The sequence below is a fragment of the Macaca nemestrina genome, chromosome 3, assembly GCF_043159975.1.
Source record: "Macaca nemestrina isolate mMacNem1 chromosome 3, mMacNem.hap1, whole genome shotgun sequence".
Taxonomy (NCBI): Eukaryota; Metazoa; Chordata; class Mammalia; order Primates; family Cercopithecidae; genus Macaca; species Macaca nemestrina.
This window is the reverse complement of record NC_092127.1, coordinates 145,739,614-145,766,789: the sequence shown is the minus strand read 5'-3', so window position 1 is coordinate 145,766,789 and position 27,176 is coordinate 145,739,614. Positions and strand designations below refer to the sequence as shown.

General features: G+C 38.4%; 1 protein-coding gene across 7 annotated transcripts in view; it reads left to right on the top strand.

Moving 5' to 3' along the window:
* LOC105496859 (lin-54 DREAM MuvB core complex component) overlaps positions 1-27,176 on the top strand; it is an 86,228-nt gene that overhangs the window by 33,050 nt on the left and 26,002 nt on the right. For 6 of the 7 annotated variants that reach the window (XM_011767497.3, XM_011767502.3, XM_011767500.3 and 3 more), the window contains exon 4: positions 6,805-6,947. The exons of the other annotated variant lie outside the window; for it this stretch is intronic. In XM_011767497.3, the coding sequence (XP_011765799.1) occupies positions 6,805-6,947 (143 nt within the window). The remainder of the gene's footprint in view (positions 1-6,804; positions 6,948-27,176) is intronic. 7 annotated transcript variants of the gene reach the window in all.

The window sequence follows — 27,176 nt, the reverse complement described above, 5'->3', positions numbered from 1 at the left end:
CCCTTGGAGATTTTGTATAGGTAGAGGGGCTTAACCAGGAGTGTTTTAATGGGATATTCTTTACTGTTTTGAGTCTCTGAAGAGACTCTGAGAGAGTCCCTGAAAAGTTTTAGTTAATGGGAAGGAGGAGGTATGGGTTGTATGGTACACAATTGTAGTGTTTGAGGAAGTGTCTGAATGAATTTTTGGTTAATGTCAAGAGTTCACCCTATCATAGACATTTGTATATGTCATTGCTTGGTCTTTGGGTTGTTTATAATGTGTTGCAGACTGATGGTAACTTTATTTTTTAATTGCACACGGACTTAATAGCCCTACCAGAATACATAGAGATATACTTCTGTAAAATTTTACTAGCATTGTTGGCATTAAGTTCAGTTTGGATAGATAATTTCTACTTTTAACTGGTTCTTTATAACCTTTAAAAATTCATATATGCTAAATTTTAAACCATCCAAGTGCCTTTCCATCTCCAAAAGGAGATTCCATCATCTTTATGTTTACATTGCAGCTAAGACTGCAGTCTTTTTCCATGCAGCTAGTCTTTATATTGCAGCTAATGCTTTTTTTTTTTGAGACAGTCTCGCCCTGTTGCCTAGGCTGGAGTACAATGGCATGATCTTGGCTCACTGCAACCTCCGCCTCCCGGGTTCAAGTGATTCTCCTGCCTCAGCCTCCCGAGTAACTGGGATTACAGGCGCCCGCCACCACAACCAGCTAATTTTTGTATTTTTAGTAGAGACGGGGTTTCACCATGTTGGCCAGGCTGGTCTCGAACTCCTAACCTTGTGATCCACCCGTCTTGGCCTCCCAAAGTGCTGGGACTACAGGCATGCGCCACTGCGCCCTGCCAGCTAATGCTCTTTCAAAGTACCTTGAGATTTTTTTTTTTTAATGGTTTTTGGGCTTCTCATTAAAGATGACTATCTTTTTCTGTGTTTCAGTCAAGATGATTTTTTATTTGTGTATAAGTGAGTTTTCTAAAATGCGTATCTGAACTTGTCACACCCTTGCTTAAAATTTTCTTGGCCTTGTTCATTTCTTCAGCTGGACCCATCAGGATTAAGTTCAAATGCCAGTGCTTTCTTAGCATTAAAGGCATTTATGATCTAATGCATGCCTTTTTATTTTCACCTCCAAAATAGTAGCTCCAAACCTACTGATTTAACTTATTGTAAGAAATCACCAAATAGATTGAAACTAAGTTGTAGGACTAAGGGTCTTGGCAAAGTTCCTTTTACATGGAATGCCTTTCTTTGCTGTTCCTCGCGGCTGACTCATCCATTTTATCTCTTAGATTACCCATGTCGGAAGTTTTTGACTTCTAGGTTTAGTCAGGTATTCTTTCTCTGATCATTTCCTATTTATTTCCATAAAAATTGGTTATACTTACCAAGTACTTATCTTAAACTTCTGATAAATTTCACACTGGCTTTCAGTTATCCATTAGTCATACTATATTATAAATGTTGGTTTTCTTGTCTGTCTCCCCATAACCCTTATAATTTTTCATGATGGTAGTTTTTTTGTTTGTTTTTGTTTTTTCATCATCTAGCTCTCTCTCTCTTTTTTTTTTTTTTTTGAACGGAGTTTTCGCTCTTGTTGCCCAAGCTAGAGTGCAATGGCGCGATCTTGGCTCACTGCAACCTCCGCCTCCCGGGTTCAAGCGATTCTCCTGTCTCAGCCTCCTGAGTAGCTGGGATTACAGGTGCTTGGCACTATGCCTGGCTAATTTTTTGTATTTTTAGTGGAGATGAGGTTTCACCATGTTGGCCAGGCTGGTCTCGAACTCCTGACCTTAGGTAATCCTCCCGCCTCAGCCTCCCAAAGTGCTGGGATTACAGGTATGAGCCACTGTGCCTGGCCTCATCATCTAGTTCTTTTAAAAAACTTATTTTTAAAAAATTGTGGTAAGATATACATAACATAAAATTTACCATCTTAACTTTTTTTTTTTTTTTTTTGAGATGGAGTTTCGCTCTGTCACCCAGGCTGGAGTGCAGTGACATGATCTTAACTCACTGCAGCCTCTACCTCCCAGGGTCAAGTGATTTTCCTGCCTCAGCTTCCTGAATTGCTGAGACTACAGGCATGCTCCACCACATCTGGCTAATTTTTGTATTTTTAGTAGAGAAGGGGTTTCACCATGTTGATCAGGCTGGTCTTGAACTTATGACCTCAAGTGATCCACCTGCCTCAGCCTTCCAAAGTGCTGGGATTACAGATGTGAGCCACTGCACCCAGCCTCATCTTAACTGTTTTAAGTGTATAGTTCATTGGCATTAGGCACATTCACATTGTTATACAACCATCACCACCATCCCATCTCTAAAACTTTTTCTTTTTGCAAAACTGAAATCTTCTACCCATTAAGCAAAAACTCCTTATTCTTTCTTCCCCAGTCCAGCATCTGGCAACTAGCATCCCACTTTTATCTCTCCATGGTTTTTTTTTTCGAGACAGTCTGTCACTCTGTCACTCAGGCTGGAGTGCAGTGGCATGATCTTGGCTCACTGCAACCTGTGCCTTCCCGGGTTCAAATGATCCTCCTGCCTCAGCCTCCCAAGTAGCTGGGATTTAAGATGGAGTCTCAGTCTGTTGCCCAGGTTGGAATGCAGTGGTACGATCTTGGCTCACTGCAACCTCTGTCTCCTGGGTTCAAGTGATTCTCTTGCTTCAGCCTCCCAAGTAGCTGGGATTACAGATGTGTGCCATCACGCCTGGCCAATTTTTGTATTTTTAGTAGAGATGGTGTTTCACCATGTTGGCCAGGCTGTTCTCAAACTCCTTACCTCAGGTGATCTGCCCACCTCAGCCTCCCAAAGTGCTGGGATTACAGGTGTGAGCCACCATGCCCATCCATTGCCCTTTTTTTTTTTTTGATTGGCTTATTTCACTTAGCATAATGTCTTTAAGGTGCATTTGTGTTGTAGTATATATCAGAATTTTCTTTTTAAGGCAGAATCATGTTCCATTGTAGTTATGTATGTACTGTATTGATGGTTCTTTTATCTTGTTTCTCTCGCTCTTTCACTTTCTCCTGTCTCCACCTCCCCAGAACCTAGCACAATTTTTGACACTTTTTTTTTTTTTTTTTTTTTTTGAGATGGAGTTTTGCTCTGTTGCCCAGGCTGAGTGCCATTTCGGCCCACTGCAAGCTCCGCCTCGAGGGTTCACGCCATTCTCTTGCCTCAGCCTCCTGAGTAGCTGGGACTACAGGCGCCTGCCACCACGCCCGGCTAATTTTTTGTATTTTTAATAGAGACAGGGTTTCACCGTGTTAACCAAGATGGTCTCGATCTCCTGTCCTCGTGATCCACCCGCTTTGGCCTCCTGAAGTGCTGGGATTACAGGCGTGAGCCACTGTGCCCGGCCCCTATTTTTGGCACTTTGATGTAGTTCTGTGAATGCATATTGTTGCATGAATATGTATATCATGGAGGTACTATAGTGATACAGTAGGAGCTATTGGGAAACTTGGGTTTTTAGTCATGGGTCTTCTATTGATTTTCTCTGTGATCTTAGGTAAATACATTATTTTGTTCATCTTAGTTTAGTAAAATGTAGATACCAACCACCTGACAAGACTTGAGGTAGTTCCATGAGATAATAGAGGTTCCCATTATCGCAGCTCTCATGGTAGAAGGTTGCTTCATGGGAGCAAGCTTCATCACAATGTGAAATTAATCTCTTATAGAATTTGGCCTTACTCAAATATTCTAGCTTCCTGCCCCAGCCTATCCAGTCTGTGGCTTTAAGGAGTGTGTCTCTTTTGATTCTTGGAGAATACCTGACAACAGAAATTGATTTCAAGGTGAAATTATGTAACTTGCATGCTTGCTTGAATCTGTGGAACTAAGGATAAATAGGGATTTGGAGGTTAGATTAGATCATCAGAAATGCCATCAGGATAAAAGCCAAGTGGACCCTCAAAAAGAGTAACTTGAATTTCAAAGGATATCAAGGTTCTTGGGAACATTGATGAAATCTAGAAATATTTTGGTAGAAATGACCTGCTTTATGAGTATGTCGTTCCCATTTATCATTATCAACATAATTTATCCTTTTGCTGTCGTCCAGATTTTCAGAAGCAATCTCTCTCCCTGAAACTCAACAGCTGATGTTTTTCTTTATTCATCCTAAGAGTTAATATAGTTGCAATTATAAACGGAATTTTTAAAAAATATAGGCCACAAAAAGAAAGTAAAAGTTTTATTACTTTTAGTTTTGTAATTTATATTGAAGTTTTTGTTCCTGTTTTAAGTGAATTAATATTAAGTTGCCTTTTTCTGATATCAGTTATCCTCAGGAATTGAGGATTTTCTATATGAATTTTTTTTTTTTTTTAAGAGGGATTCTTCCTCTTGTTGCCCAGGCTGGAGTGCAATGGCGCAATCTCAGCTCACCGCAACCTCTGCCTCCCAAGTAACTGGGATTACAGACACATGCCACCACGCCCGGCTAATTTTTGTAGTTTTAGTAGAGATGGGGTTTCACCATGTTGGCCAGGCTGGTCTCGAATTCCTGACCTCGTGATCCACCTGCCTCGGCCTCCCGAAGTGCTGGGATTACAGATGTGAGCCACTGTCCCCGGCTCTTTATGAATATTATCTGAAAGATGTGTAATTCCTAACAAATATGAAATTATAGCAGTGGCTATAAATATTGAATATTTTATGAAACTGTGTCTTTACTGGTAATTTCTTTTCTTAACATAATGGTTGTTGGGGCTTCACACTTATCCCACAGGTATTAGCTTTGGAAACCAGAATAGACAAACATATTACTTTAGACAGGCTCGATACTTTAGAGCAGCTCTCTAAACATTTGATGTAGATTCATTTGGTTTATTTAGAATTGACTTTATGTAGTTATGATGTATTCAGGTTTTTTAAAAACCTGGCAGAATGTCATTAAAATTAATCTATATACTACAAAGAAATTTTGAAAATTGTATTAAAAATACTTAAAAAATTCATAGATGGGGAAAAAACTTGATTCACTTTTTAAAAAAGAAACTGTGCCAGCCTAGGCAACATGACAAAACTCCATGTCTAAAAAAAATTTTTAAATAGCTGAGAATGGTGGCATGTGCCTGTGGCCCCAGCTACTCAGAAGGCTGAGGTGGGAGGATCATTTGAGCCCAGAAGATCGAGGCTGCAATGAGCTATGATCACACCACTGCTTTCTAGCCTGGGTAACTGAGCGAGACCCTTGTCTCAGGGGGAAAAAAAAAAAAAAAAAGGCATACTTTGGCATTGTTATCAGGAAAAATGGCCCAGAAGCTGCTAAGCATTAGTTCTTTATTTTTGTCTAAAGTGAAAGTCCTTTCTTTCTCTCTTACCCTTTCTCCCTCACTGTCATGCTCTCTCCTTCATCTCTATAGCTGGATCTATGAGTTTAATCATAGTATCTAAAGGTTAGAGCAGATTCTAGAGATAATTTAGTTATTAATCTTCTCTACTTCTTAGATGCTTGACTTTCTTCTTTAGCCAGTGTATTTGATTATCCAGCATCTGCTTGGGATACCTTTAGTGACTAGAAACTCACTTGTGTTGAAATAGTCATTTCAATTGGAAATTTTTGTTAGAAGTTATTTCTTAGTGCTGAGCTGAAGTATTTTCTGTTTCTCTGCATTTGATGTGATACAGATTGGTTCTAAGCCTTTAACCTGACAGCCTGGATTAGTTAGGATAATCTTGGTTTTTCTGCCAAAATAATCTCCAAATCTCTGAAGGGTAAAAAACCTGTTTTTTTAAAAATTCATACTTCATGATTATCTATATGACCATTGTGGGTTCAAAAAGTATCTTCTCTTCATAGTCACTCAGGGACACAGGCTAACCGAGGAGCTGCCATCTCAGATGGTGGAAGAAAATAAACTTTGGAAGGTCTTGCATAGGCAGTAATAAATGTTATGACCCAAGAATGACACACGTCACTTCTACTCATAACTCATCTGCCAGCAGTAGTGTCATGACTCTAACTACAAGATGGGGTGGGAGTGGTAGGAAGTGCAAGTGCAGTTCTACCATGTGCCCAGAATGGGAGAAAGCTGGAATACTTGGTGAATGGGAATAATGGCTATCACAGAGTCTTCAAGAATTTGAAGATCTGTTATGTCTGTAGTCTCTTCTTGCCTAGGATAAAAATTCCTGATATTTCAACTCAATATAATATGATTTTCAGTTCCCCAAGCATCCAGACACTAGAGTTTTTCATTGTTTCTGAAGGGTCCTATCCAGAAGGGAACGCAGTATGGAATCTGGCTGGAGTGGATAGAAAAAACATTTTTTTAATCCTGTTTGGCTGTCTAAAATCAGATAGTATTAAATCTGTCAGTGTTTAAATTAGTCCAGTAACTATCTGTTTTATAAGTGTGGATATCAGTTGTACCTCCATGGCTTAAGTTCAAATGGGAAGACAGCTATAGATAGTAGAATACAGAGATGGAAGTTTTAAGACTTGGGTTCATGTCCTGACTTTCAGGAGCTGTGTTACACAGGACACGTTGCTTAGTTCCCCTGAGCTTTCTCTCTGATGGATATAGCAACAGTATTGATGAACACATGAGTTAAACTGTTTTTGTCGAGTTTAATGTAGGCTAATATTAAGTATTGCCAAGAAGTAGTGTTTTGTTTAGTTCTGCCTAGGGTTACCACAGTTCATTAGTGGCTCATTAAGTGTTGAACATGAAATGACGAACATACATTCTGCAGTCCTTGTGAGTGTAGAGCATCATCACATAAATTTTTATACTATTATTGAAAAAAGTCAAACTGATGTGCTGCCTCTCATTTGCAGGTAGGGTTCTTTCACAGTCTACTCCCGGAACTCCATCAAAGACCATAACAATATCTGAAAGTGGTGTTATTGGATCAACTTTAAATTCTACAACACAGACACCAAATAAAATAGCCATCTCACCTTTGAAATCGCCAAATAAGGTAAAAAATCAATTAGCCACAAATACCAAATATTGTGGTTGATGCCTTTATTTTCTTACTAGTCACTTCAGATACTTCAGTTTTAATACATTCCCAAGCAAGTAATAGGCATTCAGTGAAGACTGGATTAATTTAGTAATCAAGGATGTCTGACAGATTAAAAAACTTACTTTAAACACATAGTAATCATTTTGCATGTGAATATGATTTCCATAGCCCATATGAATGTGGGTACAACAAAATCTTTTGAATAAAGTCGATAATGTAGGTGTTTAGTTCTTCTTTAGTTAATATTTTAGCAAAATTACTGTATTTGTGGAAGGTACATATAGACTTAACAATATAAATATAAAATATTGAATGTAACTTTAAAAAAATGGAGATCTGAACTTCTGCTTGGTAACAGGACCCAGAGTACTAGAAATTGCCATCAGATGCTGGTAGCCATATTATCAGTGTTGTTTAAACTTGAGTACATTTTATTGGAAGCATTCAAATGCTTTCTCATTTTGTTGTCAGGTAAAGTAAGTCATCTAACTCACTTTCCTAAAACATACAGTTGTTATTATACCAGCATAACGTTTTGAAAAAGATATGTTTTAAAGGACATATTATTCAGATAGAAAGCCAAACATTATTATTCTGTCAGGTTTCACGCTTGTGACTCTGGAAACATACTGCCCTTTGCACCTGCTTTCTTTGATTTGTTACTGTTCATAAATAGAACAAACATTAAACATTTGCCTTACATTTTTTAAAAGTCTGGGTGTTGGTTTCTTTAATGAACCTTGAATATAATGTACAAATATGATATCTCATATAGTTTATTAAGGTCAAATTCTTCCTTCATAAGGTTGCCCTAAATCGAATGAATTTGGCAGAAATTTGAGGGTAACTGTGCCATGCATAGTGATAGGCACTGGGGATAAAACATGGATGAGGTTTTTCATTTCAAGGAGTTCAATAAGGTAGTTACATTAAAAATTATCCTACAGAATTACAGTGGTCACAGATGGATTAATGACTGCTGTGTGTTTGGCAGGGAAGGTTTATACAAAGGAGCTTATTCTTGAAAGGTGTTAACCTTAAAGGTGGGTTGGACTTAGCTCTGGATGAGCAGAAGGGGCTTTCAGGATTGAGGTGATACTTTACATAAAGGTGTAAAAGTGTGGCCTTTCAGGGAGCCTCACTGATTTTTGCAGTGTGAGAGCCGAGGGTGCTAAGGTTAGATGGGACGTTTTCATTGTCTTCAGGGGAGTTTGGACTTCTGTGACTTCTCATTGCTTCTAGGACAGTGATTCTCACCCTTATCTGCTTATTGGGATCACCTGGAGAGGTTTAATAAATATTGATGCCTGGTTCTCATCCCCAGAGATTCTGTTTTCATTTCTCTAGACTTGACCTGGTACCAGGATTTTACAAAGCTCTCTAAGTGATTCTACTGGGTAGCCTAGATTGGGAACCACTGCTATAAATAATACGAAATTTGCGTTTTTAAAAATACGACTCTTGTGGCATTATGAGAGATAGTTTGGGGGAAGGTAAGCCTGTATTGTGGGAGAGATCAGTTAGGTTAGTGATTCTCAACCTTGGCTGCAGTTAGTACTGAGGACCTCTTGAGAAAACTAATGGCAGGCCCCTACCTGACCCCATTTAAGTCAGAATCTCTAGGCTGGGGCCTGTGTGTTAAATTTAATCTTTTAAAAGTGTAGGCCAGGGTAGAGAATCACCAAGAGATTATTACAGTGCTTCATGTTTGAACTACACTAGTAGCTCAGGGGCAGGAGAAAGAGATGTGTTGAAAGAGGTTCAGTATCTTAGGGGGAGAATCTAGGATGACTCCTGTATTTCCGACTTGATTAATGGGGTAGATGGTAGCCCTGTGGACTAATTTGACTATAGTTTATACCTGATGACATATGAATAGCAACTGGCTTTATTGTTTTCCCATCCTTGACTTTAGACCTGCCATATTGGATCTTCCTTTCTTGCCTCTTGGCAAGATTTTACACTTAACTGTAAGAACAAGCTTGTTTTATTTCGAGACCAGCCTGACCAACATGGAGAAACCCCATCTCTACTAAAAATACAAAATTAGCTGGGCGTGGTGGCGCATGCCTGTAATCCCAGCTACTTGGGAGGCTGAGGCAGGAGAAATGCTTGAACCCGGGAGGTGGAGGTTGCAGTGAGCCGAGATCGTGCCATTGCTCTCCAGCCTGGGCAACAAAAGCAAAACTCCGTCTCCAGAAAAAAAAAAAAAAAAAAAAAAAAAAAAAAAAACAGAAAAAAAAAAACAAGCTTGTTCTGGCGATTAAAATTCACAGGTGTGAAATGTACAGTCAAAAGCTTACATCCAGTTGAAAGCTTATTTACCTCTCAGGTGAGATCTAACCATGGCTCAGGGATCTGCGGTGGAGAAGAGGCGCATGATCTGTTTCTTCACTCTTCAACCTCCTCTCCCTTTCTGATTTTGTCTTCTGATCAGAAGGAAGATTAGAGGAGAAAGGACAAGGTTTTGTTTGACTGAGACTATTGTACTCCAGCTTCTGGTGCCTTCTGTGTAACAGGTGTCCAAATGTAGACTTAAGGAGATGTTCACTTAGGATGGTTTTTTGGAACCCTCCTGTGGGCTATGTCCACATTGCCAAGTTCCCTGTCAGGGGTACGGTGTACCCTCCAGCTGCCTTTTGCAGCCTCCCTTTAGCTCTTGATTCCTGTAGTCTACGCCTGGCACTCCTGAGTGCCTTTACTCCACAAGGTACATGGCTTTGGCAGGGTTCCATCAAGATGTCTTAGCCCTTCTGCAGCATCTGCGTGGCCAGTGGGAAACCTCTACAACCCAGTGGTAAAAGTGCAGCTTGCCCAACTGCTGTCCTCTAAATCTTTGCCCTACCATTGTGACAGCTGCAGCCATCTTCTTTCTTGCAGAATTTTCCAGGCTGGGACCAGTTTCTGTGTTCACATATTCTCTGAATAAACTCTTGAGGCTATCTGTCAGGTTATCCCAGGAACTCTCACTGCATTTAGTTCTGGTGTTTAAAACAAGATACAGCTCAGTTTCTTTTTTTCTTTTCTTTTTCTTTTTCTTTTTTTTCTTTGAGATGGAGTCTTGCTCTGTCACCAGGCTGGAGTGCAGTGGCGCCATCTCTGCTCACTGCAACCTCCGCCTCCTGAGTAGCTGGGATTACAGGCATGTGCCACCACACCCAGCTCATTTTTCTATTTTTAGTAGAGACGGGTTTTCGCCATGTCATCCAGGAGGGTCTCAATCTCCTGACCTCATGATCCGCCCGCCTTGGCCTCCCAGTGCTGGGATTACAGGTGTAACAGCTGAGTTTCTTTATCTTAATAAGTTGATAGCCAAAAAAGATTCAGATGTCAGGGCTGGGTCTAGTGACTCATGGCTGTAATCCCAGCACTTTGGTAGGTTGAGGTGGGCAGATCACCTGAGATCAGGAGTTCGAGACCAGCCTGGCTAACATGGTGAAACCCTGTCTCTACTAAAAATACAAAAACTAGCTGGGTGTGGTAGCACATCCTAGCTACTTGGGAGGCTGAGGCAGGAGAATTGCTTGAACTGGGGAGGCAGAGGTTGCAGCGAGCTGAGATTGTGCCACTGCACTCCAGCCTGGGTGACAGAATGAGACTCTGTCTCAAAATGTAAACAAACAAAACCAAAAAACCCCAAAGATTCAGATATCAGTTTCTCCTTGCAGTTGTCACCTAGTCTGTCTCAGAGGTTTTTTTTTTTCTTTTCCCCTCACTGAGATGTAAAGCCCTGGCATTCTCCATGTTTGCAAATTTTCTTCTATCTTTTTTTTTTTTTTTTTTAAATAGGAGGTGGATAATAGGGATACCATCTTTTGGTAAGTCTGGCATGGATGTCCTTTTTAGAGTGTGGGGGAGTTTGTCATTTTTCGTTTAGCTTTGCGGCCTCACTTCAGCCAGATTCTGAGATAGTAGAAAGTATCCCATCCTATCTCATACTAAAATATAGCAGTACTATAGGCTTGGGCAGAGAGATGTTTTTAGAACTTTTTTTTTTTTTTGTCATTGAAGTACCCACGGATTATCTAGATGAGGATGTCCATTGTGAAACTGAATGTAGGCAGTGACTGAAACTATGGATATAGATGAAATCATCTGGGGAGCATCAGATTGTATGTAGAGAGAAAAGAAAAGCAGGACTGAACCATAAAATATTAAGTGTTAGTAGAAGAAAAGGAGCCAATGGGAGAGAGTAAATGATAAGGGAGGTAGTAGTAGAAACTAAACAAAACGTGAAGGGAGGATGATTTCAAAAAGGTTACTAGACCCCAATTTCAAATGTCAGAGAAAAGTCAATTACGAAAATGACTAAAAAGTGAGGATTTGCTGGAGATCTCCTTGTTTCTACTGATAGAGGCCAAAAGGAAAGCTGAACCACTCACCCTTCCCTACCCACCAGCACTCAACATTCTGACCGCTATCTGCCTTGAGTCAGTTGAGACTCCTCTCATTATTTATCTTTGTTGATACTGGGTACCCTCAACCCCCCGACTCTTAGATCACCTTTCATCTCCTGAATCTAATCTCCTTAAGGCTCTTGCTGTCTTCTGACCCCGTTTCCACCCATGCCTCTCTTGAAATCCTTCCACTGTGCCTTCTCAGGAGTTCATAATCAAAATAATAATTCCCTAAATTCACAACCTTTTCATTGAATGTTCCTTTTATCTCCTTGCTCTAATGGATACCTGGGTCTCCCTGAGGACACTGCTTCTCCTGCAGACCTATTAAGTGATGACTGTTTTTCTCCTTCAGCTCTTATACCTCTGGGCCTGGAAGCCTAGGTATTTCCCGTGATTATTCTCTTTACAATTGCAGAACGTTTTCACCCCCTCCTCCAGCTTTAAATCTAATGTTACTAGGTTTGTTTTTGGGAAATCAAGCATGGCTAGTGTTTTCTCAATTTATATTGTAGTTGTCTCCTATTGCAGGACAGATTTCTTCCATTATATTTATTTTCTAAAGTAATCCTCAGTTTTCCTCAATATTTATTAGATATACAACTAAGCATTAAACTAATAAAAATGTGATTCTGCTTGGTTTACTTTATTCTTGGTTAGACAATGCTGTTATCTTTTACTTTAATGTGACTTTAATGTGACTTTTGTAATCTTATTCTTAGACTTTCAGTATCATTTTTTTACATGGCCCTTTTCAGTTTATCTCAGAAATACAAGGTAGCTTTCTTCAAAATTTTTCTTTAAAAAAAACATTATTTTTTCTTGAAGACGGAGTCTCACTCTATTGCCCACGCTGGAGTGCAGTGGCACGATCTTGGCTCACTCCAACCTCTGCCTCCCGGGTTCAGGCGATTCTCCTGCCTCAGCTTCCTGAGTAGCTATGCCATCATGCCTGGCTAATTTATATATTTTTAGTAGACATGTAGTTTCGCCATGTTGACTAGGCTGGCCTCAAGTGATCCACCCAACTCAGCCTCCGAAAGTGCTAGGATTATAGGCATGAGCCACTGCACCGGCCTTTTAAATTTTTTTCTTTTTTTTTTTTGAGCAATAAAGCTTTTTAATCATCTGGGTTAAATTTTTTTCTTATTCACTTAACAGCAAGCTCATCCTTAACAAAGTAGCTTAATAGCCAAAAATCTATCCATCTAATTTACAATAATAGAAAAAGAATTTTATGACAGTCTTAATACATGCAGAAGAATCCTGATAATATCCAACCTCCATTTTGATTGAAATACTTGAACCCACAAAAATAGAAGGACACTTTGATAATTTGAAAAGGGAGAAAAATATATCAAACTTTATGTAATGGTGCAGTGTTGATCAGGGATTCCCACTTTCAATACTTGTTTAATTCTACTGCAGGTCTGAGTTAATGCAGTAAGGCAAGAAAAAAGAATAAGTGGGTGGTGGGCGTGGTGGCTCACACCTGTAATCCCAACACTTTGGGAGGCCAAGGTGGGAGGATCATTTGAGGTCAGGAGTTTGAGGCCAGTGTGGCTAACATGGTGAAACCCTGTCTCTATTAAAAATACAAAAATTACCCAGGCGTGGTGGCACGTGCCTGTAGTCCCAGCTACTCGGGAGGCTGAGGCATGAGAATTGCTTGAACCTGGGAGGCAGAGGTTGCAGTGAGCCGAGATTGTGCCACTGCATTTCAGCCTGGCGACAGAGCAAGACTCTGTCTCAAAAAAAAGAAAAGAGGAAGGGAGGGAAGGGGAGCAGAGGGAGGGGAGGTGGAGTGAGGGAGGGAGGGAGGGAAGGAAGGAAGAGGAAGGAAGGAAGGAAGGAAGGAAGGAAAGAAGGAAGGAAGGAAGGAAAAGTGTATAGAGGTTCAAAAGAAAGTTAAAAAAAGTCAATTCACATATTACATTATTATATACATATAAAATTAAGAAATTTACTATTGAACTCTTAGAATTAGTACATAAATTATAAATTTAGCACAGTGATTGGATACATGGTCAATATAAAATATTTTAAACCCTTTATATTTAATGTAATTGTTGATATGATTGAATTTAAATCTTCCACCTTACTAGTTTTCTGTTTGTCTCATCTTTATGTTCTTTCTTTAACTGTTTTCCTGCCCTTTTTTGGTTAATTGAAGTTTTTCATGATTCTATTTTATTTCCACGATTGGCTTGTTATAAGTACAAAGAGTTTTTTTTTAGTGGTTGCTGTACAGTCAAATATACATTTTGATTTATCACAGTCTACTTTCCAATTTATATTACTTAATGTAGAGTAAGAACCTTACAATAGAGTGTTTCCAATTTCTCCCTCCTGTTCGGTATGCTATTGTTGTTAAACATTTTATTTTTACCTGTTATAAATTCCATAACCCATTTTAGTGTTTTAGCTTTAGGCAAAATTACCTCATGAAGCAACTGAAAATAAGAAAAACAAGTCCTTTATTTGCTTTTATTTTAACCATATCCTATATACTTCCTTGCTTTGGGTAGGTCCAAATCTCAGACTGGTGTCGAATTCATCTCTAAAGAACTTTTAAAAATATTTCTTTTAATGAAAGACTACTGACAATAGATTCTCTCAGCTTTTGCTTGTTTGAAAAATTTGTATCTTTTTTTTTTTTTTTGAGACGGAGTCTCGCTCTGTCACCCAGGCTGGAGTGCAGTGGCCGGATCTCAGCTCACTGCAAGCTCTGCCTCCTGGGTTTACGCCATTCTCCTGCCTCAGCCTCCCGAGTAGCTGGGACTACAGGCGCCCGCCACCTCACCCGGCTAGTTTTTTGTATTTTTTAGTAGAGACGGAGTTTCACCGTATTAGCCAGGATGGTCTCGATCTCCTGACCTCGTGATCCACCCTTCTCGGCCTCCCAAAGTGCTGGGATTACAGGCTTGAGCCACCGCGCCCGGCCCGAAAAATTTGTATCTTGACATTATTTTTTAAAGACATTTTAATTGGGTAAGGAATTGATAGTTTTTCTGCTAGTACTTTAAAGATGTCATTTATTGCCTTCTGGGTTGCATTGTTTCTGGCAAGAATTATACTGTAATTTTTAATACCTTTTTCTATGTATACAATGTCTTTTTTTTCCTGTTTTCAAGATTTTCTCTTTATATTTGGATTTCTGCGGTTGGACTATTGTGTGTCTAAATGTGTGTTGTGTGTTTTGTTGTTGCTCATTTCTTTTTTAAATATATATTCTGATTTGAAGTCTTCTTGGATTTATGATTTGATGTCTTTACTTTCAGAAAACTTGGGCCATTTTTCTTCAAATAGTTCTTAAACTGATCTTCTCTTCTCATTTTAGGACTTCAGTTTCAAAAATGTTAGACTATTTAATAGAGTTCCATAGCTCTTGGATGCTCAATTCTGTTTTTCTCCCTAGTTTTTTTTTTCTTTGTGTTTCAATTAAGATAATTTTGATTGACATATCTTTAAATTTATTGATTATTTTCTTAGTTGTGTGGAGTCTACAAATATGCTTATTAAAGACTTCTTCACTTCTGGTGGTTTTTTTTTTATTTTTAGCATTTTCATTTGGCCCTTTTTTTATTTACACCACCTACTCATCTGTCAAGTTACCATTTGACTCTTAGAGTTCTCATCTCTCTGCTGAAATTCCTTTTATATTCATTATCTGTTGTCCCTCTTTTCTACTAGCTTAATTAATTAATCATAAAGTCCTTATATCATGGTTGTAACATCTGGATCATCTCTGAGTCTGGCTCTCATTTTATTACTAGAATGTCCATCTGGACTTTAAGTTTAAAAATAAATTTTTTAAAGTTTATACCACTATGGTAGAGAAACCATATTCTATTAAAAGTAGGTGACTTAGTGCAAAGAGTGAATCCAGGTCAGTGATTTATACCAAAACTGATTAGAAAAAGTTGAACTTTTAGAGCCGAAATTCAAGGGAATATAAAGTTCTGCTTTGGTTCTGTGGGATTGGGTCAAATAAATGAGAGTTAAGCCAGATGTAATGGCACACACATGTAGTTCCAGCTACGTGGAAGGCCGGGGTGGGAAGATTGCTTGAGTCCGGGAGTTAAAGGCCAGCCTGGGTAACATAGCAAGACTCCATATCCAAAAAAAGAAATAAGGGTTAGGTTCCTAGAGAACTCTTTCTTTCCCATTAATAATTATTTATGGCTAATTATTAATAAAAATAACTTTTATTAATAAATTAATTTTAAAAATAAAAAACTCTACCCACCATTTATGGTGGGTAAATATTCCTAAAATGTAAGGCCTGGTCACACTTCATGTAATGTTGATGAATAAATTTTTTTTTTTTTTTTTTTTTTTTTTTTGAGACAGAGTCTCATTCTGTCGCCCAGGCTGGAGTGCAGTGGCGTGATCTTGGCTCACTGCAGCCTCCGCCTCTGGGGTTCAGGTGATTCTCCTGCCTCAGCCTCCCAAGGAGCTGGGACTACAGGCATGCACCACTAAAGCCTGGCTAATTTTTTTGTATTTTTGGTAGAGATGGGGTTTCACCATGTTGACCAGACTGGTCTTGAACTCCTGAACTCAGGTGATCCACCCGCTTCGGCCTCTCACAGTGCTGGGATTACAAGCGTGAGCCACCACACCTGGCCTTCTTAATGTTTTTATGGTGAAGAGAAATGCATCTTTAGAAAATCCTTCTTTTTACTTTTGAGAGTCTATGCAAATTTTACTGGACATCCTTACATATGCTTCATACTAGTTTTGCTCTCCTACCCAGGGGAGCACTCTTTTTTTTCAGCCTTTATTTTTGCAACAAATCTTTCCTGTTTGTCCGGCCTGTGGTAAGTAATGAAACGTCACATAGCCATTTTGAATGAAGAATGTACTTGACTGCCATGTGAAGAATTTCAGGGCATAAGCTGTGTGCAGACGGTTAAGTAAAAGTTTTTTACTTTTCTGATTTCTGTGACCAGTATATCTTCTTGAACTCCTCCTATTCTAGGTCTTATAGCTTGAGTAGAATTCTTTGAAGCTTCTGTAACATTTGGCTATAGTTGCATTATCATGTGTCTATCCATACTTCATCTATTAATCATCTTTTGTTAAAATGCACTTCAAAGTAAGTTGCACGTATTTAATATACTTCTCTCCAAATAACCCATCAAGCATATCAACTAGACTTTACTATTTGTTTAAAGGGATTTTTTTTTTTTTTAGGTTCAAAAGAAAATTTTTAAAAAATTTTATTTGAAACAGGATTGCACTGTGTCACCCAGGCTGGAATGCAGTGGCGTGATCATGGCTCTCTGCGACCTTGACCTCCTGGTCTGAAGTGATCCTTCTGCCTCGGCCTCCTGAGTAGCTGGGAATACACGCGCATGCCTCACACCCAGCTAATATTTCTATTTTTTGTAGAGATGGGTTTTTACCATGTTGCCCAGGCTGGTCTTTAAATCCTGGGCTCAAGCGATCCACCTGCCTCGGCCTCCCCAAAGTGCTGGGATTACATGTGTGAGCTGGGATTACCCACACCACCACGTCTGGCTGGTAAAATTTACTTATACTGAAATACACTAATCTTAAAGGTACCATGGGATGAATTCAGATAAAATGTATACATCTGTGTAAACCAAAACTTTATTAAGACACAGATTGGGCACCAGGAGTTTGACACCAGCCTGGGGAACATGATGAGACCCCACCCCTGTACAAAAATAAAAACTTAGGCGTGGTGGTGTGGGGCTGTAGTCCTAGCTACTCGGGAGGCTGAAGCAGGAGGATGGCTTGAGCCCAGGAGGTTGAGGCTCTATTGAGCCACAGTTGTATCACTTCACTCCAACCTGGGTGATGGAGTGAAACCTTGTCTCAAAAAAAAAAAAAAAGGACAATCCAGGTGCAGTGGCTTATACCTGTAGTCCCAATGCTTTGGGAGGCTGAGGTGGTAGGATTGTGAGAGGCCGAGATCATCTTAAGCAACATAGTGAGATCCCAACTCTACAAAAAATTTAAAAATTAGCCAAGTGTGCTGGTGTGTGCCTGTAGTGTCCTAGCTACTCGTGAGTCTGAGGCAGGGGGATGGCTTGATCCCAGCAGTTTGAGGTTACAGTGAGCTGTGATCATGCCATTGCACTCCAGTCTGGGTGACACAGCAAGACTGTCTCAAAAAAAAAGAAAGTGATTTCACCCAGGTAGTGAACAATTAAAAAACATTTTTCCTAACCATTTCTGAATGTATCAGGATAAAAAAGGCACCTATCATTTGATATGTTTTGATAAAAAAGCTTTTTTGATAAATTTCCTAGAAATTGAGAAAATGAATGACTCTGCAGATTATTATAGCTCAGATAGGTTTCAATCTTTATCTTTTACCAAGTTGAAAGAGGACTTAAGTGAGTTCTCACATAATTAAAAATAATTTTTTTCAACTTCTTAAAAATAATTTTTGATGGTAGAACATAATGTAATTTTTGGTATAGGACTCAAGGAATTAAAAATGTTAATATATTATTATAATAAAAATCCTGTTCATACATACTTATCTGTGAGAACAATGTTTTTCAATGTTTATAATGATGAAAAATAGGAATATAATTGTTATTCAGCTCTGTCTTACTCTAGTTACATGTAATATCTATGGACACAAGAAGTAATTTTTAAAAAATGAGTCCTATCTATCTAGTAAGAGATGCATTTCAATAACATTTTTAATGTAATATATTTGTACAAATTGTTATTTGCATTGCTTTGGTTAATTGCATACAGTAATTGTATTGTTAACTCCATCAGATGAAATAACTTTGAGCAACATTTTGTTTTTTGGTTTTGGGTTTTTTTTTTTTTTTTCCAAGATTGGGTCTTGCTTTGTCACCCAGGTAGTGCGGTGGTGTGATCATAGCTAATTATAGCCTTAGACTCCTGGGTTGAAGCAATCCTCTTGCTTCAGCCTCCTGAATAGCTAGGACTACAGGTGTGCACCACCACACCCAGCTAATTTTGAAAAAAATTTTTTTGGAATCTCGGTCTTGTGATGTTGCCCAGGCTGGTCTCAAATTCTTGGCCTCTAGTATCCCACCTCAACCTCCTGAGTTGCTGGGATTACAGACATGAGCCACCACCATCAGCTCTAAAGCAATGTTTTGATTTTAAAAAATTTTCAATTTATGTACTTTTTTTTGTTTCAGGGAAGTATGATAAAAGAATTTCAAACATAAGAATGTTACATTAAGATAAAATTTTTAGATGAAATGGAATTCAAATACAAGTTCACAGAAAAGGAAAAATATAAATTTCCAACTGTTAGAGAATGGTTTATTTTTAAAAACATAGTAAATAGGCTGGGCACAGTGGCTCACGCCTGCAATCCCAGTACTTTGGGAGGCTGAGGCAGGAGGATCACCCGAGGTCGGGAGTTCATGACCAGCTTGACCAACATGGTGAAACCCTGTCTCTACTAAAAATACAAAATTAGCCAGGCATAGTGGCACATGCTTGTTATCCCAGCTACTTGGGAGGCTGAGTCAGGAGAATCACTTGAATCCAGGAGGCGGAGGTTGCAGTAAACCGAGATTGTGCCACTGCCTTCCAGCGTGGGCAGTGGAGCCAGAGCAAGACTCTGTCTCAAAAAAAAATAATAATAAAATTTAAAAAATAAAAAATAAATTTAAAAAATTAAAAACGTAGTAAATAATGGTGGGCATCAAATCACTATGTTGATTTGATTCTGTTGACTGCACTTTAAAAAGTAATGTAGCAGTTTTATTTTTAAATGCTAGTATTTACAGTAGGCTGGAGATTACAGTTGGATAAGTGTTATTTCCAGTCTCCCTGATGGTTATCACCATTCCAGTGAGCTGGAAGGGGAAAAGACATGGAAAAGGCACATGCAGGAAGCTTTTGTGAACCAGAAGCTTTTAAGGGAGACTAAGAAATACAATCTGGCTGTTAAGCCTAGGAAGCAGAAGAGAATATGGATTTTGGTTAACAGCAAGCAGTCTGTGGAATAGTCATCTGTATATATACTTAATAATGCTACGTAAACACAGGTAAATTGGCATTAGTTGCACAGTGAACTGGGAGTCTGAACAATGATGAAGACTTCCTGTTACAAAGAGACACTGTTCCATTTCGTAATTATCAGTGGCTATCAAGTATTTATTGAGGTCTCTGTGTGCCCTGTGCTTAGGTTGAACAGCTTGCAGTCGTTCAGCAGACAAAATTGAATGCAAGTAAAACAGTGATGAAATAGGTGCTAAGTTGTGTAGTATAGACTAGGTGATATAAAAGTGCAGAGGAAAGAGGAAAAGAGAAGTCCTGGTATTCCTTCTTTCACCATTCAACAAGTGTTTATTGAGTGCTTACTATGTAGTAGGGGCATTTTCTGTGCTCTTTTTGGGGAAACAGTAGAAAGAAAAAAATAGATACACAGAACCTAAAGTCTGTGGGGGTTGGGAAGGGAGTATGACAGAAATGAATCAAATAATTACACAAACATATAAACTTACAAAACCAAGAAAAGATACATTGTCATGAGATCCTACATAAGGGGATTCAGCTCCAGTTGGGATGGTTAGAGAGGGTATCCTAAGCTAAGGTTTTCTGTGGGTATGGTTTAGAATGGATGTCAGCCACAAGAGTGAAGGACTGGAGCTGAAACAGGTGTGTACACATGGGACAGGAAGATCACTACTCTGATTGGAAATATGAATTGGAAATATTGGAAATGCTTTGGAGGGAATGGAGAGAAAATAAACATAGGGTCAGATTAGGGCTAATCTTCAAAACGAAGAAAATTTAGGCTTAATTTTGTCATTAAATGGAGACTCTTGGGATGTTTCTGAGACGAGATTTAATAAAAACATGAAAGTAAAGTTTGCAAAATATTAGTTAGGCAATGTCTGTGTGGTGGATTCAAGCTTTATGAATCAATGTCTGTCAGAAATTGTGTGGTGGGCAGGTAGAGACTGGAATCATAAAGCTTACTTTCAGTGTGTTTTGCAAATATCCCGGCAGGAAGTGATGTGACCAGTGACAGTATTGCCAAGTTGAAAATGAGAACAGATTTGGAGAAATGGTTTCAGATGTTGATTGCTTTTGCTTTTAGCTGTAAAGCTGTTACGTAATCGAATTGTGGTGGTAATGAATACAATTTGAAAAGAATGGGATCTATTTTCCTAATATATTGACCAATTATTGTAAGATTAGTAAGAATTGTAGAATTGAGGTGACTACAAGTCGTAGGTTCTATTGATTGTGTTACCCAAATTTTTGTCTTATATATAGGTCTTTATACCAGTACCCATTAGCCAGGATAAAGAAGGAGAAATGGCTGGGCACGGTGGCTCACACCTGTAATCTCAGCACTTTTTGGGAGGCTGAAGTGGGAGAATCACTTGAGCTCAGGAGTTTGAGACCAGCCTGGGCAACATAGTGAGACCCTGTATCTATGTTTTTTTAAGAAAGAGAAGAAAGACTCCCCCCGCACCTCCCAAAGAAAAAAGAGGCAGAAAGAATAAATGAATGAGAAATTCTTCTTTTTACTGTGTTATATATATTGGTTTCGTTTTATGCATTTATATATTATGTTGATTAAATACCTGTGGGGTCCTGTTACCTTTTTAAAAATTGTTATTTAAATGAAATGGTCTTACTCTGTCACCCCGGCAGGAGTGCAGTGGTGCCATCACAGCTCACTGCAGCCTTGACTTCCCAGGCTCAGGTGATTCTCCCACCTCAGCCTCCCAGGTAGTTGGGGCTGCAGGAGCACAACCCCACGCCCAGCTAATTTTTTGTATTTTTTGTAGAGACAGGGTTTTACCATGTTGCCCCAGGTTGGCGTTGAACTCCTGGGCTCAAATGATTTGTCTGCCTTGGACTTCCAAAGTGCTGGGATTACAGACATGAGCCTTCATGGCCAGCCGTTATTGCCATATTTTAAAAAACACTTTTTTTTTTTTAAAGTTGAGATGGGGTTTCAACATGTTGACCAGGCAAGACTAAGTCTCAAAAAATAAAAAAACACTCTTACTATAGAAATTTAAAATGTAGGCTGGGCACGGTGGCTCACACCTGTAATCCCAGCACTTTGGGAGGCCGAGGCAGGTGGATCTCCTGAGGTCAGGAGTTCGAGACTAGCCTGGCCAACATGGTAAAATCCCATTTCTACTAAAAATACTAAAAAAATTAGCTGGGTGTGGTAGCAGGTGCTACTTGGGAGGCTAAGGCAGGAGAATCGCTTGAACTTGGGAGGTGGAGGTTGCAGTGAGCTGAGATTATGCCACTGCACTCCAGCCTGGGTGACAGAGCAAGACTCTATCTCAAAAAAATTCAAATATATTAAAAGGTTCGAATAGCAGTTAACTCCCATGTACCTTTCATCCAACTTTGGAATTACCAACTTGCCTGTTTTTTGTCACCCTGCTTCTTATTTTTAAGTTAATCATGTCATTTCATCTGTAGATGTGTCTTTATGTATAGAAAAGATAGGGACACTTTTGGGAAAAAAACTTACCCACAGTCTTTTAATTTTTTTTTTTTAAATGAGATGAGGGTCTTGCTGTGTTGCCTAGGCTGGTCTCGAACTCCTGAGTTCAAGCTTTCCTCCCACCTTGGCCTCCCAAAGTGCTGAGATTACAGGCATGAGCCACCATGCCCAGCCCCTTTAATGTTCTTAAATACCTAGTTAGTGTTCACATTTCCCCAGTCATCATATTTTTTTCACTATGTTTGAATTGAGATCCAGTTCTATGTCTGTCTTTGTAAGTTTGGAAATGATTGGTATTTCTCTTAGTTTTATGATCTCCTTTATCTTGTTGCCTTTTACCATGTGTTTTGCAGATATTTTCTCTCAATCTATGGCTTGTCTGTTCTTTATTTTATTTTATTTATTTATGTTTTTGAGATGGAGTCTCGCTCTGTCGCCCAGGCTGGAGTGCAGTGACGCAATCTTGACTCACTGCAACCTCCACCTCCCAGGTTCAAGCGATTCTCCTGCCTCAGCCTCCCAAGCAGCTGGAATTACAAGTGGATGCCACCAAGCCCGGATAATTTTTTTATTTTTAGTAGAGATGGGGTTTCAACGTATTGGCTAGGCTGGTCCTGACCTCGAGTGATCCACCTCCCTCGGCCTCTTTAAGTGCTAGGATTACAGGCGTGAGCCACCATACCCGACCTGTTCATTCTTTTAACAGTGTATTTTTTAAAAATCATGTTCTTGAATCATATTAACAGTGGTTTTTGCAGAGCAGTTTTTAATTTTAATGAAGTTTGACTTATCAGTTTTTTCTTTCATAGATTGTGCTTTTCGTAATGTATCTAAAAAGACAGAGCTAAACTCAAGGTTATCAAATGTTATCTTCTAGGAGTTGTTTGTATAGTTTTGTACTTTATGTTTAAAGTGTAAAGTCTGTGTCTAGATTCCTTTTTTGCATGTGGACCTTCTGTTATATCAGCACTGTTTATTGAAAAGACTATCCTTTCTTCATTAAATTGCTTCTGGTGCTTTGTTAGAGGTCAGTTGATAGTGTTGGGTGTGGTCTGTTTTTATGTTCTCCTGTTAATTAGTCATTTTCAGTCTTTGCCAATTTAACTGATTAAAAAATCTCATATACCAGCCTTGCCACATGGTGAAATCTGTCTTTGTTAAAAATACAAAAACTAGCCAAGCATGGTGGTGTGCGCCTGTATGTCCTACTACTTGGGAGGCTGAAGTGGGAGAGATGCCTGAACTGGGGAGGCAAAGGTTGCAGTGAGCTGAGATTGCACCCCTGAACTCCAGCCTGGAAGACAGAGCGAGATTCCGTCTTAAAAATAAATAAATAAACTCATATAAATTTGTATTTTAAAAAAACTATTCATATCCGTGTCTTCTGGACTCATTTTCTGTGAACTCCATGCCTGTTAAATTGTCTTTTTTCCCTTGTGGTCTTAAAAATGTCTGTGGTATGTTAAGGAACTTACTTCTTTATTATTAATGTGTTTACAAATATTTTTCTCCGTGGCTTGTTCTATATAATATTTTTCTTTGGAGAAATTTCACATTAAATTAGTCAAAATTTAGTCTCTTCATGTGTGAATTTTTAGTTTTTGAATCACACTTAGATAAGTCTTCCTTACTCCTGTTTATCCATTTTGAAAATCGTCATTCAGTTTTATGTTATTTTTTACATGTACTATATTCCTTTAGTACAAATTAAGTATAGGAATAGACTTTTTTTTTTTAAACTATATGAAATGGTTAAATTGGTATTTGATTCTATATCATTTTGATCCTGATTTTTTTGTTTTTGAGATAGGGTCTCACTCTGTCACCCAGGCTGGAGTGCAGTGGTGCGATCATGGCTCACCACAGCCTTCACCTCTCAGGCTGAGACGATCCTCCCACCTCAGGGCTGGGACTATAGGCACATGCCACTGTGCCTGGATAATTTTTTCAGTGTTTGTAGAGATGGGGTTTTGCCATGTTGCCCATGCTGGTCTTGAGCTCCCTGGCTCAAGTGATCTGTTCACCTTGGCCTCCCAAACTGCTGGGATTACAGATGTGAGCCATCGCCATCATGCACCTGGGCGATCCTGATTGATTTTCATAACTTAACCTTGCAAAGTGGATATCTCTTTCTTTCTTTCTTTTTTTAAAGACAGAGTCTTGCTATGTTGCCCAGGCTGGTCTTAAAGACCTGGCCTTAAATGATCTTCCCATCTCAGCCTCCCAAGTAGCTGTGATTACAGGTGTGAGTCACTGTACCCAGCTATTTTTTCAATTTTTAAAAATTGTGGCAAAATATATGTAATAAAGGATTTATCATCTTTTAAAATTATACAGTTCAGTGATATGAAGTACATTCATATTGTTCTGTAGGTATCACCACCATCCATCTCCAAAACTGTTTTCTTCTTGTGAAACTGAATTTCTATATCCATTTAACGAAAACTCCCCATTCCAGTCTGGCATGCTGGCACAAGCCTATAATCTCAGCACTTTGGGAGGCTAAGGTGGGAGGGTTGCTTGAGCCCAGGAGTTCAAGACCAGTCTGGGCAACATGGCGATACCCCATCTCTATAAAAATTTAAAAATTAGCTGGGTGTGGTGATGTGTGCCTGTAGGCCCACCTACTTGGAGGCTGAGATGGGAGGATCCCTTGAGCCCAGAAAGTCAAGGCAGCAATTACTGCCTCGCAAGTGCCTAAGCTATCGCATCACTGCTGTCCAGGCTGGGCCACAAAGCAACATCTTATCTCTAAAGAGATTAAAAATAACCCCTCGTCTTTTCTCTCTCCAGTCCCTGAAAGTCACTATTCTACTAATGTCTCCATAATTTTGACTATAGTACTTCATATAAGTATAAACATACAATATTTGTCTTTTTGCGATGGGCATATTTTACTTAGCATAATGTCCTGAAGGTCCATTGGTGTTGTAGCATATACATCAGAATACCCTTCCTTTTTAGGGCTGAATAATATTCCGTTGGATATATATACTGCATTTTGATGAGGCATTCATCTGTCTGTGGACACTTGGGTTGTTTCCGCCTTTTGGCTGTTGTGGATAGCGCTGTTGTGAATGTGAGTTTACAAATATCTCTTCAAGACCCTACTTTTAATTCTTTTGAGTACTGTATGTACCCAGAAGTAGAATTGCTGGATCATATAGTACTTCTGTTTTTACTTTTTTGAGGAACTGTCATACTGTTTTCCACAGTGTACTATTTTATATTCCCATCAACAGTGCATAAAGATTCCAATTTCTCTACATCCTTACCAACAGTTGTTTTTGATAGTAGCCATCCTAATGGGTGTGAGATAGTATCTTACTGTAGTTTTGACTTGTATTTCCTTAATAATTAGTAATGCTGAGCACCATGTTATGTGCTTATTGGCCATTTCTATGTCTTATTTGGAGAAAAATCTATCCAAGTTCTTTGCTCATTTTAAAATTGGATTGTTTATTTTTTGTTATTACATTTAGGAGTTCTTTGTATATTCTAAATGTTAATCACTTATCGATATACCATTTGCTAATGTTTTTTTCCCATTCTGTGGGTTGCCTTTTTACTCTGTTGATAGTGTTTTCTGATGCACAAAATTTAAAAAATTTTATGATATCCATTTCTCTATTTTTCTTTGATTGTCTGCACCTTTGGTGTCATATCCAGTAAATCATTGCCAGATCCAATGTTGTGAAGCTTTGCCCTGTGTTTTCTTCTAAGAGTTTTTTTGTTTGTTTGTTTTAGCTTGTACATTTTGGTCATGGATCTCTTTTGAGTTTATTTGTGTGTAATTTGTTAGGTAGGTGAGGGTCCAACTTCACTGTTTTGCACATGGACATTCAGTTTTCCCAGCACCATTTGTTAAAAAGTATGTCTTTTCCCTGTTGAACGATCTCAGCACCCTTGCTGAAAATAATTTGATCATAAATGGGAATTTTTTTTTCCCCTTAGGGCTCTTTATTCTGTTCTGTTGGTCTATATATTTTAATACCAGTTCTGGTTTTACTTTTTAGGTTAAATCTTAAATCCATTTGGAATTTGTTAAAAGGAATGAGGTATAGGGATCAGCTTTTTTGTTCAGATCATGTAGCTAATCCACATTATTATCACTCTCCATTGATTCGAGATGCCCACTTTTATCATAAACTTTTTTATATATAGATTTTTTTAAAAAGTATTCCTTTGATCTTTAGCATTCTGTTCTTAGGCTAATCCCATACTATTTTATTTTCCCTATCTTGATAGATATGTTTTAATCCTTAGTAGGGCTGGTTTGTGGTCCTGATACCTTATAGTTTGTCTAATTTTGCTTCATATCATCATTGGACTCCTTCTATGACTGCTACCATGGATACTAATAAACCACATATAAATTACTCATCCATGTCACTATAACTCATAACTATGAATAAAACATAAGTTGGATTAATATCCATGGAAAAATAGCAAATGAATGGCTTATACTTCTTTTGTAATATTTCACCAGTCAATAAATCAGTACTGAATGTTCTCGTGCATCTCAAGGTTCACTCTGTCATTGGTCATGTAATACATTTAATATTTATCTTTTCTTACTTTATCATTTGTCTCTTTTAGCTTGTAAGTATTTTAAAGCTTGCAAATTTGTTTCTTGCTAGATTTATTTATTTTAATAACCTACGATCTGGGAATCAGGATAATGTAAACATAGCTTTTCCATGAGGATAAGCTCTATAAACATTGTCACAAATTTTTAAAAACTATGTTAATATGTATCTATGCAAATTCAGTGTTTTTGGATATTAGTTAAGCCATATCTCTATATTTTCATATCTACATATCTACACATAAGTATCAAAATCACCAAGTAAAAGAGAATAGTCATTTGTGAGGACAAAAGAAGAATGTTTTATTCCTCTTTTTCTTTTAGGTAAATCTGCAATTTTAAGTAAGGACTTTTGGTGTTTAGTAATAGGAAACTAATGATCCAAGAAATTATCTTATATATAATTATATTAATCTGTAAAAAGAAATGGCTTAGGAAATAGTACAAATAGAAATGTCTTGCAAGTCTGTCCGCGTTTTTGAGGGCAGACACTTATACATGTTAAACATAGCTATTTTGAATCTAAATTAAGATATCTGCTTTTTAGCCCAACTCTTAAAAGATGTTATTCAGGAAACAGATAACTCCAAATGAAGATTTTTATTGAACACACATGAACTGTTTTATGTAATGGGTATTTTCAGAGAGACGTTCACATGTAGTTCTTTGCAGGCCACTGTAATTGAAGGAAGGGGCCAATTTGTGAATTCTCTCAAGCAATGAAATGTATACAA